The sequence below is a fragment of the Arachis ipaensis genome, chromosome B4, assembly GCF_059453495.1.
Source record: "Arachis ipaensis isolate K30076 ecotype BB chromosome B4, ASM5945349v1, whole genome shotgun sequence".
NCBI classification, from domain to species: Eukaryota; Viridiplantae; Streptophyta; class Magnoliopsida; order Fabales; family Fabaceae; genus Arachis; species Arachis ipaensis.
This window is the reverse complement of record NC_142439.1, coordinates 132,284,976-132,299,291: the sequence shown is the minus strand read 5'-3', so window position 1 is coordinate 132,299,291 and position 14,316 is coordinate 132,284,976. Positions and strand designations below refer to the sequence as shown.

General features: G+C 35.6%; 2 protein-coding genes and 1 long non-coding RNA gene across 3 annotated transcripts; all 3 read left to right on the top strand.

Annotated features, from left to right (window-relative positions):
• The first annotated feature begins 754 nt into the window (after window positions 1-754).
• Window positions 755-3,141, top strand: LOC107637081 (LIM domain-containing protein PLIM2c-like). Its single transcript, XM_016340532.3, has 5 exons — window positions 755-1,083; window positions 1,838-1,937; window positions 2,051-2,079; window positions 2,171-2,260; window positions 2,554-3,141. The coding sequence occupies exons 1-5, from the start codon at window positions 949-951 to the stop codon at window positions 2,884-2,886; spliced, it is 687 nt and encodes a 228-aa protein (XP_016196018.2). The 5' UTR covers window positions 755-948; the 3' UTR covers window positions 2,887-3,141.
• A 1,604-nt stretch (window positions 3,142-4,745) lies between these two features.
• Window positions 4,746-6,685, top strand: LOC148569270 (uncharacterized). Its single transcript, XR_015881270.1, has 3 exons — window positions 4,746-5,333; window positions 5,823-6,246; window positions 6,372-6,685. It is a non-coding gene; the product is annotated as an uncharacterized LOC148569270 (long non-coding RNA).
• A 4,401-nt stretch (window positions 6,686-11,086) lies between these two features.
• On the top strand, window positions 11,087-11,830 carry LOC148569269 (uncharacterized). The gene is made up of 2 exons (XM_088484971.1): window positions 11,087-11,703; window positions 11,758-11,830. The coding sequence occupies exons 1-2, from the start codon at window positions 11,087-11,089 to the stop codon at window positions 11,828-11,830; spliced, it is 690 nt and encodes a 229-aa protein (XP_088341097.1).
• Window positions 11,831-14,316: the final 2,486 nt, after the last annotated feature.

Below are 14,316 nucleotides of genomic sequence, written 5' to 3'. Positions count from 1 at the left end.
ATATATAATTGGCTAATTTATTAAAGTTTCTGCCTTATCAATTCCAGTCTTTATTTCAAAAATTGTTTGCTTTTGCTTTGCATATTCAATATAAGATACACAAGTTTATCATAAAATATATTATTCTAGTATAAAAAAGATTAAGAATAAAAATTTTAATACCAATATTTTTAAATTAAGTAAAAATGAATACGATAATTTATTTTTAGACAATATTAAAAATAATATCACAAAGTAAAAAAATTACAGACCAAAAAATTATAACACTCTTCTATGTATACGTAAAAATTATAACATTTTTCTTAATATAGTACATTTTTTTCTCTTTCTTTAGGTGGAATCGTTAATATAATATTTTTCTTCACCGACTAAAATGAGATTTATAAAAAGAATAAAAATTAGACCAGATAAGAATCATGACTCATGATGCTATAGCCTCTGATAAACCCTTAAAAACAAATAAATATTATGTTTTTTCAAAAAAAAATTATGCACCAAAAAAAAAGGAAATAATAAATGTAGAAAGCAGATGGTGTTAATTATTATATTTGCTGGTATCTAATTGATCCCAAACAGTTGAACGGGTCTTCAGAGACAAACCTGTTTTCCCTCAAAAACACAAATTTATAACCACAAATGAAAGCACCAATAATCCATATTTTCCTCAAAATTTCTGAGGTCTCCAATCACTTGTTAATCATTGATAAATTACTTTGATTAGACAAATCAAAGACTTTGTTCAACACCCATTTTTGTCTTTTGAGGTTATGAGTACTATTCTCTCTTTTTGAGTTTCTCTTTAATCCTTAGATCCCGGGTTAAAGGAAAAAAATAAATAAATTACTAAAAACAATTTAGAAGAAAATAAAACACAAGGAATAAATTTCCTTAGCCTTGTTTTGAGTTATTGTTGAGAAAAGGAATAAAGAAAAAAAAAATATTTGCAAAATGTCATTCACAGGAACTTTGGACAAATGCAAGGCTTGTGACAAAACTGTTTATGTGGTTGATTTGTTAACTCTTGAAGGTATACCTTACCATAAAAACTGCTTCAGATGCACTCACTGCAAGGGTTATCTTACGGTATGTTTAATTCTCCAACACCCTTTTAAATCTTGCTTTTCAACTATGTTATGTTTATTTCTTTCATTCATTCATTCATTTCTTGTCACATTCTATTATTCTTGCCTGATCAACCATTTGTTGAAAGAAAGAACATAATACCTATCTTCTCTTAAAAACCATTTATCTCAAAATGTAAGCGGAGAAATATTTTATCTTCTAAAAACATATTTAGTATCGGTCTTAAAAATATCTGTAACAATTTATTTTAGAATTCAATTTTGATGCAAAAAAAATTATATAGGGATTTAATCATATTTTTTTGAAATAATCATTCACGTGATCAATGTAAAAAATTATTAATTTTAATGATATAACATTATATGATTAAATGTACATGTAAAATTGATTTATACGGGATTGATAAAAAATTTCATGTAATTGAGTAAAAGCGACAATAATTCCATTATTGCTAATTTTGTTCATGTTATTGGATGAATAATGAGACAACAAATGATGAGACATTTTTTAAAAATAAAAGAAGAAAATAAAAAATAATTAGTGGTGAAAAAGCGAGAATGTCTACAATAGGATTGAATAAGATACGATTTGAAGGGTTTTGTAGGTTCATTGATCGGGAATTAAAAAAGCATCAAAATTAAATTTTTTCATTTTATTTAAAAATTATATAAAGTATAAAATATGAGTAGCTATGATGTTCTTTAATTATGCATTAAATTGGTTGCATGAATAATACTAAGTTATGTTGGTTTAGATGAGTACCTATTCCTCAATGGATGGTGTCCTGTATTGCAAGACACACTTTGAACAGCTTTTCAAGGAATCTGGAAATTTTAGTAAGAACTTTCAAACAGGTAAAGATTCATATTCTACAACATCATCTTCTGATTCTGTAGTTCTCTGCCTTCTATTTTTGCTCTCTGGCTAATAAACTGTGTTGCATTTTTTGCGACGATTAACACGACAGCAAAGCCTTCTGAAAAATCAAATGATGGGGTATGTTTACGATCTCCAGGAACCTAATAAGAATGTGCATTACAATTTTGAGTGGTTAATTTCAATTTGAATGATTTTAATTAATTTGCAGAACAAGGCTCCAAGCAGACTCTCATCCATGTTTAGTGGAACTCTAGACAAATGCTCAGTTTGTGGAAAAACAGTGTATCCACTGGAGAAGGTTTGTGAAAATTATACAAAAGGGACTAGTAACTTTCATCACAAACTTGAACATTTTATGCATTTATTATCTGAAAAATTATTGTGTTTAACTTGTAGAATTTGTGTGCATTTTGTCTGACAGATGCGTAGCAGTTAAAATTTCGATTTAACTTTTAAAATCTTTTGATATTACAGTTTTAAATAAGCTAATTCATTTTATAAAATTTATGCTAAATTTAACGATTTAAATACTATTATTTAATTTATTTTTGTGATTTTACGTAAAGTCTCGATTTTCTCTATTTTGCATAGATGTCGCTGGAAGGAGAGTGCTATCACAAGACATGCTTTAGGTGTGCTCATGCAGGTTGTCCTCTGACACACTCCAACTATGCTGCCCTTGATGGTGTCCTGTATTGCAAGCACCATTTCCAGCAGCTTTTCATGGAGAAGGGTAACTACAACCATGTACTCCAGGCTGCTAAGGACAAAAAGGTCAATGCCACTCCACCTTCTGAACAAGCCGATGCTGAAGATGGCGAGAAGCCGGAGTCTGAGGAGAAGAAAGAGGAAGAAGAAGAAGCAGCTCATGAAGAAGAAGAATCTAAGGAAGAGGAAGAGGAAAAGAAAGATGAGGACACTTAGAGTGGTTGTCATGCATTGGAGAAGCATATATATGAAGTCAAGTTCTTTTTCTTATTAATTAAAATTTTACTGTCTAATATTTTTTCTTCACATATTGCTTTTATTTTTTCGCTTCAATTTTTATGTATTTATATACAAAAGAGAGATGTTCAGTACAATATATTGTTTTGTTCAATTTTGATGGAGGTTTAACTTCTCCAGGATATGTATGTCATTACTATGTAATAACTTTTGATAGTAAAGCAGGTAATACAAATATACAATGTTATGTACAATTTTCTCTCTACTTTTCAACAACAACTAATTTTAATGGAGAGAAAACTTATATGCAATTGATAAACAAATTGATAATTAAAAATTATTAAATGATAATTTGGATCTAGAATAAAATAGTAAAGTGAGGAGTTAATTACTTTTAAATTAATATAGTGGGACATGCTGTTTATGAAAGTTACAAAATCAATAACGATTAATTCTTTATTTTATTACTTTACTAACTTTTTCACTTTAGATAATCTAAATTTTAATAATTTAATTAAATATGTTAAATATAAAGATAACTATTCATGAATTTTTATTTTTTTAGCAGCATCTCATTTATGTCAAAGCAACTATTAGGATGTATTTGTTTATAGATAGAAGTATAGGACACTCATACAATAATATAAAGACATAAAATTATATCTAGTAGATGAGACATGGACATAATATTGTGTTTAAAAATATTAAATTAGTGCATTTTGAGTCTGTTTGAAAGAAAATATTATCCTTCCTAATAGAAAAGATATAGAGACACTAATAAAAGATATAATTAATTTTTTATTAGTTTTATTAATTTTTATAATTATATTTTTTCTTAAATTTTTTGTATGAAAAAAATTAGAGTAAATTAAATTTTGATAATTTGTTCTTTCTTATATTTAGTTTATCATTAAATAAAATACAATAATACTAATTTTTATATCTCTATCTTTTGTATTTTGTTTTTAGTGTCTTATTTTATTTTTTTTAGAATTAAAAACAATTTTAGAGTTTATTTGAATGAAAAGATAGAAGTATAGCAGAAAAAAAAGGTAGAAACAAAGAAAGAGGAACCAAAGAACGTAAAATTTTTAATACAATAATATTAAATTAACTATTTATATAAAATATATATTAAAAACAAAATATATCTTTAAAAATAAATTAAACATTAGATAAAAAAAAGGAAAGGATAAAAAAGATGAGTGTTTTAAAAAGGATAATATGAATTTTTTTTGTCGTTTTCTAATTTTAATCTATTTTCTATCTAGGTTTTGGATCCTCTAAATTTTGAATTTCACTTTAGGGTAAAATGTGATCTCGCCATTTATTTTATAGGTAAAACAAAAAAAATATATATATATAAAAACTATTTAAAGGTGAGCACACTTTATTCTTTCAAATAAAAATTTAAAATTTAAAGAATTTAAATTTTTCTATCTGAGGACAAAGGAAAGATTTTTGAGTGGATTTCACACTCATTTTACACTCAAAATTTTTAAGATTTTTATTAAAACAAACAAAAAATAAGAAATAATTGATATTTTTTTCTTATTTCCTCCTCTGCTTCTTTTTCTTTTATTTTCTATTTAAACAAACAAAACCTTAGTCTTAATGTAATGCACTAATGATATTAGTAAAATTTATATGTCAGTAGCAACAATAACTTTTTACAATTTACGAAAAACATAAATGACCAACGTAAAGCTTTTCGTAACAGCAAAATATATTTAGAACCTTCTACATTAATAGTTGTTTTTTTGCAATTTGCAAATTGTGTGGTATCAATATTTCAAAAATCAGATTGAATTGGCCGATTCAACTGAGAATGGGTTCTTTATTCGGTCTAGTTAATGCCAAGAATCATTTTTAAAAAATCGATAAAAAATTGGTCAAATCGAAAGTTTACTGATGAACTGACAGAATTGAACCAATTTTTAAAACTTTTGGTCTTTGATCCAGATCAAAATAGCGCTGTTTTGATATTTGTATATATCTAGAAAAAAAATCCAATTCAGCAGAAATTCCTCCCCTTTCTCTCTTCCAATTATAACGCAGAAGAAACCTAAACCTAAACGGATCAAAGGAGCAAAGCCATTGAGCCACCATCAGCCCTCATCACTATCGGCGTCAATGTGCTCTTCTCCTCGAAGGTGTACTCTTCTCCTCGCATCGCCAGAAGGTTGCTCTTCTCCTCGAAAGTGTGCTGTTTTCCTCACATTGCTAGAAGGTCGGTTCGGAGTTGCTGTTGGCGTCACCGGCTCTATCCTCGTCAAGCCTGCCTCTGTCTTCGTCGTCGTCAAGCCATCTCTCTCTCTGTGTCTCGAGTCATCTGTGTGTGTGTGTCAAACACACCGCGAAGTGCGAATATCCCTTTTCTGTCGTCGGACTCTTTGTCGTCTCTCTGTCGTCGTGGAATTCACAGGGTGATTATGTTATTCATTTCTTTTTGTTTCTTGAGCTCTTCAAATTTTTTTTTGTTAATTATAGTGATTCTGAATGGATATATTTTATATTTTACTGTTTTGGATTACGAATTTTGGTTGTTGGACAAAGTGTTTGTTTAGCGTCATTAAATCGATAAAAAGATATTTTTTTAATGAAAAATCTTTTTTATTTTTTAGTGTATTTGACAAATTTCTAATAGTAAAAGTAAAAGCATTAGAAAAAAAAAACATCTTTTTTAAGAAGTTACAATTTACATCTTTTTTTTAAAAGTTCGTTTTTTTCCTAAAAAAATATTTTTCACATAATAAATGAATAAAAAAATACTTTTATCTTATTTTACCTAAATATAATTGAGGGCAATTCACTTAAATAAATTGTTTCACCCTCAATATTACGTAAATACATTGTTTCCAAAACGAATACGCAAATACATTGATTCACGTATCTATATAAACCGCTACTGGCAGTAGCGGTTTACAGGTGAACAGAAACCGCTAGTACCAGCCGCGGTTTACGTGCAAAGGTGGCAGAACAGAAACCGCTAGTACCTGCCGCAGTTTACGTTTGATCTGGCTTGGTCATAAACCGCTGCTGCATTGGTGTGCGTGCGTTTATGTGCGTTGGTGTGCGTGCGTAAACCGCTAGAGCCTATAGCAGTTTACGTGTAGGATGGCTGCCTATATAAACCGTGGAGGCAGCCGTGAATTATTCATTTGGAGGGTTTGTGAGGTTGGTTAGAGAGAGGAAAGTCTAGAGAGAGGTCAGAGCAAGTTGAGAGCGGGTCCGAGGTATTTGAGCGGCGACCTCCGACGGGATATCATGGTAGACAGAAGGAGCTTGTACCGACTGAACGGTGTTGCGCATATTGCCGGTTCCATTGGTGACTAATGCGTGAGCATCTTTCCTATCTTTTCCTAGTGAATTTGCATCTAATTTGTTGAGTTTAATAAATAATTAATTATATTTTAGCCACTATGGATGCTACTTTGAGTCTTTTGCAATTCTGTTTATTTTAGGTAGCATTCGGCCGGATTTGATGGAGTTTCCGCAGAACAAGAATCAAAGGAGATGGTAGCGAGGAGCGACGCGTACGCGTGACTGACGCGTACGTGTGATTTGAAGATTTGCATAGCGACGCGTCCGCGTGACTCGCGAAAAAGACCATCGACGTGTACGCGTGGCTGACGCGTACACGTGACATGCGCCAGTGCAGAAAAACGCAGAAAAACGCTGGAGCGATTTCTTGGCTGTTTTGACCCAGTTTTCAGCCCAGAAAACACAGATTAAAAGCTGCAGAATGGACAAAGCAAGTGGTCCCCACCCATCAGCTGAAGACTTGTTAATTAATTCAAATTTAAATTCAAATATTATTTTTAGGAAAAGATATTATTTTTAGTTTTAGATATTAGATTTTAAATTATTAGGATTATATATAAAAGGAAGAAACCTTTCTTCCCAAGGAAGATCGAATTCTATACAAATTTACATTCCGTATTCCATAGCTTTTTACTCTGAACCATGAGCAACTAATCCTCCATTGTTAAGGTTAGGAGCTCTGTCTATTTGTATGGATTGATTTTATTGCTTTATCTATTTTAATTCATGTATGAATTTACAATTTAAGAATTATTTTCGCTCTTTATCTTATGAATTTGGGTGGAACGGACGTATGACTCTCTTTCTATTTGAGTTCTTGTATAACTTGAAAAAGCTCTTTACTTTAACAACAGCTTGAAAACATATTCTCCTAAATTTTAATTATCTAGATTTAACGAGATACGTGACATATAATCCTTTTATTTTTTGGTAATTAGAGTTTTTGTGGCATATAAACTGGAATTTGATCATGTAGCTTCTAATTGGAATTAATTGACCAAGGAATTGGCAGTTAATGAATTTTAGAGGAGACTAGAAAGGTCTAAGAAATTAGGGTCTAGTCACATATAGTTTGCCATAAATTAAATCGTACATAATTAAAATAGTTAGTAAGAAAAGTAAATCTGGAAAAATAGATAACTCTGAAGCCTTAACTGCCTTCTCAATATTTTATTCCCAACTTATTTATCTACTTATCTTTAATATTCTAAATTTACTGTTAATGCTTTTGAACTTCCAAACACTATTTTCTGTTTGTCTAACTAAGCCTGTCACTCAATTATTATTACTTAATCCATCAATCCTCGTGGGATCGACCCTTACTCACGTAAGGTATTACTTGGTACAACCCGGTGCACTTGCCGGTTAGTTTGTGGTTGTAAAAATCCGCACCAAGTTTTTGGCGCCGTTACCGGAGATTGACTGTGATTAACAACTATTAGTTGCTTGATTGTTTAGATTAGGCGTTTTAATTTTAATTTTATGTAAATATTGTTTTATTATTTTTCGAAAAAAATAAAAAAATTTTAAAATTAAAAAAAAAATTCCTTGTTTTCTTTTTTTCGTTAGCAAACCCCCTCCCCTGTTTCGTTTTCTTTCATTTTTTTTATTATTTAATAAATATAAAATAATATATATATATATATATATATTTTTTACATTAGTACTAATAAATTTTATTTTTAGTTTTTGAGATTAAGTTTGGTGTTATCCAGTTAATTTTATTTTAATGTTTTTGTTTATTTTTCCTTTTAATTTTTGACATTTTTTTTTATGGATAGGATCCAGCAGGACAGATCCGCATATGATTCCTCCCAATCGCCATAGATCTGCGCTACTACCTTCAGCTTCGCCAACCACACCTTCCGATAACTAGGTCTGAAACCATATGTCGCCTCCGTTGCCTCTTGCAACACCTTAATCGACACCAACGCATTAGCTCTAACCAATAGAAAGATTCTCGCACAGATGACATGATAATCAAGCTGCTTGTGGTCGCTCGATATCGATGTGGCCATACACGTGTGTGGTCCGTTGTACCTCCTAACTTCCCATGTGCTCTTCTTTTTCCGCATGACTATCCGAATCAACCACGTGCACCCGTTACCAAACTCCTTGCATCTCTCTTGGTATTTCAGATTGTCTGACTCCATAACCCTATACTCAACTCCACGCCGGATGCTGTAATCTTTTACGCTCAGCACGACTTCCTCTTTACTCTGGAACGATTGGCCAATCTAAAATTCAGTCAGAGGTGTCCCATCATGCATACCCTGCCCATCGAATGTTGCCTCTACATTCTGGTGTTGGCCGATAGCTTCCAAGTTCAAAGACGACAGGTGGGGAGGGTACTCTTGTGTTCCAGAACTGGAACCTCCATGGGTTGTACGTGTACCTCTTGGAATATCATCATCACTGTCTCCACCAATATCGACCAGCTCCTCATCCGAATCATCGTCACACAGCGCATTCTCAACTCCATCCGGTCCGGCCTCAAATTCAAAATCAGGCACAACAGGAGGCACACTTGCATGAACAGCCCCAGCATGTTCGGGCTCAAGAATCAGAACTGCCGCTGCTACCACAGGCATCGATGTCAAGGCACCACCGACTGTGGTCGACTGAGGATTCAGTGCCGATGCCCCGGAGCTCTCCACACCATCTTCCAACTTCGCAAGCAGCTCAGGTATCCTCACCTCCGAAAAACTACGCCAGCAGTGAAACAAGACCTGTAGGTCTTCATCCGACCCTATCACAAAGGTCTCATATCTCACACCAGTTGACACAACGACAATGGGAATCTTGTAAAACAACTTTTTTACCCACTTCGTCCCACAGGTACCGAACTTCCGTAATATGCTGAGCTTAATCTCTGCCAATGTACTCGAAGATCGGATAAAAATACTAAGCGGTTCTCTATCTGTGAATTTCACACCATGCCTTTTGCTCTTTTGAATTTTTCCAGAGCAGTAGACCAGAGCCACAAAACTATCCTCCCCTCCATTTGTGAATAACACTCTACCTCTCCACATTTGGCCCCTCCATGGTTTATATAGGCAGCCCCATTCACACATACTAAATGTAAACCGCTATAGGTTCTAGCGGTTTACGCACGCACATCAACGCACATAAACCGTTGCTGGCAGCAGTGGTTTATGACCAACTCAGATTGCACGTAAACCGCGGCTGGTACTAGCAATTTCTGTTCACCTGTAAACTGCTACTGCCAGTAGCGTTTATATAGATACGTGAATCAATGTATTTACGTATTCGTTTTGAAAACATTCTATTTACGTAATATTGAGAGTGAAACAATTTATTTAAATGAATTGTCCTATAATTAATAAATAAAATTTTTTTACATGGGATATCCAAATATAAAATTACTTTTATTTTATAAAAAATATTAAAAAATGATTTTTTTAAAAATAGCGTCCAAACAAATCCAAAATAGATTATGCATTTTGGTTGATTATGTTTAATATAATTGCCGGAGGGAATAGTTCAATTTGATTAACTCTATTGAATCTTAAATGTATAATTTACTATTTTTATTAATGTTAAATTTATTATTTTTGATTAACTCCGTTCAATTTGATTAACTATGAGTGTGCATTTTTTTATTGCTAGAATTTTATTTCTTTTGGATTGGGACATTAAAATACTTAACAATAAATATGATTTCTTATGAGAAGTGTCTTTTGTTTAGTTAAATATTTGTTTGTTTAACATTTTTATTGGTGGTAGAACATTATGTGGTTCTCATTTATGTAGGTTTTGATTTTTTTAGTTTTGATGTTTAAAGTTGTTTATGAATTTTTAATAATAAATTATAAAAAATTTATTGTATGAAAATTATAAAATTTTAAATTTTATTAATTAAAAAATTACTAAATTTAAATATTTAAAATTATATATTAAATTTTTAATAATTTTATTGTATATTTAATTAAATCGGTTCAATCACAATTTAATTCTAATTAGACTCTTAAATTAAATGAGTTATGCTACGTGTACACCAAAATTAGCCATAAAAGTCAGCCACTAGTATAAAATACATGCTGGAATACAAATACACATTGAAAACAAATTAAACCACACATGTATTTATACACAAATACATTGATGGTTGATTTTAGTGACTGATTTTAGTGTACAAATAGCATTTTTGTAAATTAAATCATTGAACAAATTACTTGACTGGTTCGGTTCTCACAACCTTAATTGGTATCATGCAATTTTTTTAGCAAGTGGCAAAACATGATAGGGTCATACTTAGATATTTCAGGATTTTTTATTTTAATAATAAAATAATTATAATAATTATTGAAAAAAATTTTAAAAATATTTACCGAAATAAATACTCATCTCTTATCTCGTTTACACTGTAAAAGAGATAATTTTGTACGTATTTCGTTTACAGTGTAAACGAGATATGACACGTCAGCCTGAAACGTCTATATCTCGTTTACAATGTAAACGAGATATACTTATAAAAGGATGTGTAACCTTTGGCATTCTCTACACACATTTTATATCTTTTTCTATCTCGTTTTTCTCATAAAAATAACGCAACAATGGCTAGTAACAGCGTATACATAGTTGTGTGTGTTTATCCTAATTATTGTATGAGAAATGGCAACAACGGGGTGACATTTGAGTGTGAGAATCCGATATTGTTGCGCACTCAACGTCTAAGTACGTTGTCGGACTTGAAGAGTTTGATATTGAGCAACCTCGGTGGTACAGAAGCGAGGGAGGTCGGAAGGGTGGGGTATAGGTTGCTAGCACCTATGGTAATGGAGTTTTCCAGTTTCGACTATTTCGACTTCTAGGGGACGAGCATGTTCGACTCATGTTCGACATCCATGGGAGGATCATGGCGGAACAGGTGATGGAGCTTTCTGTCGAGGTTGGAGATGTAGATTGTGGTGGTTCTGTACACTCGACCTATGTCCAGGACGACCGACCTCTTGCACCACCACCGATTCATCTTGCCATTCCAGTTGACGAGGTGGAGGAGGGCGACGAGGAGTCAGACGAAGAATACATGGCGGATAGTGCCGATAGTGATTCTTCCGAAGGGGGCGATAAGGAGGAATTTGTACCCGAGACGCCCGCCCAAACTGTGGCGCGCCATGTCTTGCCTCCACCTCACCCAATTCCGGCGCTATCGACAGCACTAAGTCGCTATCATAGTCTGGATCTGGACGCCATGCATGAGAGGACTCCGTTTTCTGATACGGGAGAAGAGGATTACAACCTAGATGGTGTGGAAGAGTTTCGGGTCGGCCAAAGGTTTAAATGCCGAGATGCAGTGCTACAGGATATGAAGAACTACAATATTCGAAGGAGTGCTGAGTACTGGGTGATCGAATTGGACCGATTAAAGTACCATGTGCAGTGCCGTCAAGCTGTGGATGGGTGTCAATGGAGCCTCCGTGTGGCCCTTCGACAGAACCTCAGATACTGGTAAGTTCAACTTTAATTGTGCTTTTGAGAACTTTTGTGCACTATATTAAGTAGGATCCTGGGGTTGTTGTGCATGGTAATATGGTATGGCTGGAGCCCTCTGGAGGGTGGAAATGTGGCATACTGATGTAAATGACCCTGAGGGTGAGATGGTGGAGCTGATGGAGGGGTCACCTGAGGCTATGATGACGTCAGCAACATACCATAGTCGTAGGAGGGCGGGGTCACATACTGGCTACCTGGCCGAAGACTCGCCCCATATCTGTGGCATCCAGGAGGTGGTCTGTGCAGGAGTGGATGGATGCTGGTACTGTCCGATACCCTGCTCCCTACCGGTCCGGAATGACTCGGCAATCCGATGCATCGAGGCTGGATCGGCAGTGTGAAGCTGGAAGGTGTCATCAAAGAAGATCTCGTCAACCATCTCCTCCTCCTGATGGATGCTGGATTGACCTGCATCATGCCAACTTGGCAGTGATGTGTCCCAGACTGCTCGATGATGCAACCCTCCAGAACCGGATGGTGGATACAGTGTGTGTGCCGGGGGAGGTGGAGGAGGCAAAGGAGGCAGACCCGGAGGTGAAGCCTCTCTGTCCGGTGTGATGTCTCCGTGATCCTCTTGGCGGTCGAACTCCACCTCCTCGTCAGACTCTACATCCAACCTAACCCGACGAGGCCTGACCTTCTCCCTCCTAACTGGCTCGCCAGGCCAACGCTCTCTAGCGCCTTTGTCCCTCCTAGCAGGTCGTCGGGTATCCTCCCTGCCCTCCCTCACACGTCTACGCTGATCCGGCATGCCTCAAGGAAGGTGGAGATTGTCCCTAGGCTGGCTAGCAATAGGCTGTACGTCTGGGGGCAACTCCACGAGTCTCGGATCCTCCAAAACCTCCTGACCCGACAGATGCCTAACACGGCAAGTCCCATGCCACCAATCATAGTACTCTCGGGTCAGCCTGGTGTCAAATGTATGATGTATGGAGATCCTACGACCGGGATCAAATTGCTTGCGCCAACCATCGTACCAATCCTCAAGTCGATCAGGCCACCAGACATCCTCACCACGGCCAGTGGACGTCAAGAACCTATCAGGAAAAACAAGAAGTTGTATAATCTACTGTCACGTAGTGACACACACGTCATAATTGGAATAATTGACATTTAAACTCAGATAAGCAATGATAAATAAGACATCACTTATACCTGTCAAGGTTCACCAGAGTGCCAGGAACTTGCTGCTCTCCATTGAACTGCTACTTCACCCGATCAACCTAGTGAAACTGCACAATGTTAAAACATACCAGCAGGACGGCTGACAACTATGTCCCCCACTCCTCCTCCTCAAGGAACCAAGGAGGGCACAGAGCCTGCAGAGCAGGGTCATCGTACACTCTCCATGCAAACTGAAAAAACCGTAATGGACATAATAATATAACATTAAGAATAAAATGAATATGTGGTGGTGGTAAACATTGAACTAACCTCGTTAAATCGTAACTGATCGATCGAAACCCTCCAATGTAGGACCCTGACCTTATGTTGATCCCTGCTCTGTTGCTGCAATCCAACCAACCTGACACCAACCAAGAGAATATAAACAGTTCCTTAAGTAACAGGTTGTAAGAAGTTACAAATTAATTTAACTAAATACAAAAATAAACATTTGTTACCTCGCAGCCATGGGATACTGGTAGATCCCTCTATCAGGTGGACACCACTGAGAAAATCTCTGGTAGATCCAAGACATCAATAATGGAGTACAGCCGGCAATGTCCGTGACGCTCCGCTGTGCCGCCGAACACAGTGACTGGTACGTCCAGGTCAGCACGGCCTATCCCCAAGACAACGCCCGGCACTACCCAGAGTCCCGGAGAAGAGGGAGCCAACGCACGTGGACCAAGTTTTTGACTTGTCCATCATCAGATATCCTCCGATCAGTAACATAATGTAGCACCTGGCGTAATGTCGGAGGGTCTCCAGATCGTCTGGAGGGGGCATCTGGCGGACACGATCCCGCAAACAAACAAGCTTGAGCGTGAACGACTCCTTTCTCTGCGCCGCATGCTGTGGAGCCACTGGAGGCTTGACACCAAGTAGCTGCTCCACCAACGCCCACGTCTCCGTGTGGTACCACCTACCGAAATCATGGAGGCACCTCCAACTGAGGCTTCGTGTGTGCGTAGACCTAGATGGTACACCACGTCCTGCAAGGTGATAGTGACCTCACCCCCGAGAGACAAAACGGGTGCGTCTTCAGACGCCATCGCTCCATGAATGTCGAAATCAAGGAATTGTCAAAAGTGAAATCCCTGAGGGGCACCGTGTCGCCGAATCCAGCCTCAGCCAGATATGTGACGATAGCGTCGGATGAAGGATGGGTATGACTCACTCGCCGGGACAGTAGAAGGCGAGACCTCTGAAGAATAAAAAAAAATTCAGCCTTATAAAAAAATAATTTTAAAATTTTTGTTTATTGAATTCTTACACTTTTTTATTAGTTTTGTAATTATATCAATTTAATATGATATACAAAACATCAAAGTTAAATAAATATTTCTTTCTAACTTAAATCCACTTCTACTTAAAAACATATTTCTATGTTTCTAACTTACACAT

Coding starts and splice junctions, on each gene's coding strand:
- LOC148569269 (XM_088484971.1), top strand. CDS start 11,087: ATGTTCGACATCCATGGGAGGATCATGGCGGAACAGGTGATGGAGCTT. Junction 11,704..11,757: donor CGACAGAACCTCAGATACTG/GTAAGTTCAACT, acceptor TATATTAAGTAG/GATCCTGGGGTTGTTGTGCA.
- LOC107637081 (XM_016340532.3), top strand. CDS start 949: ATGTCATTCACAGGAACTTTGGACAAATGCAAGGCTTGTGACAAAACT. Junction 1,084..1,837: donor ACTGCAAGGGTTATCTTACG/GTATGTTTAATT, acceptor ATGTTGGTTTAG/ATGAGTACCTATTCCTCAAT. Junction 2,261..2,553: donor CAGTGTATCCACTGGAGAAG/GTTTGTGAAAAT, acceptor TATTTTGCATAG/ATGTCGCTGGAAGGAGAGTG.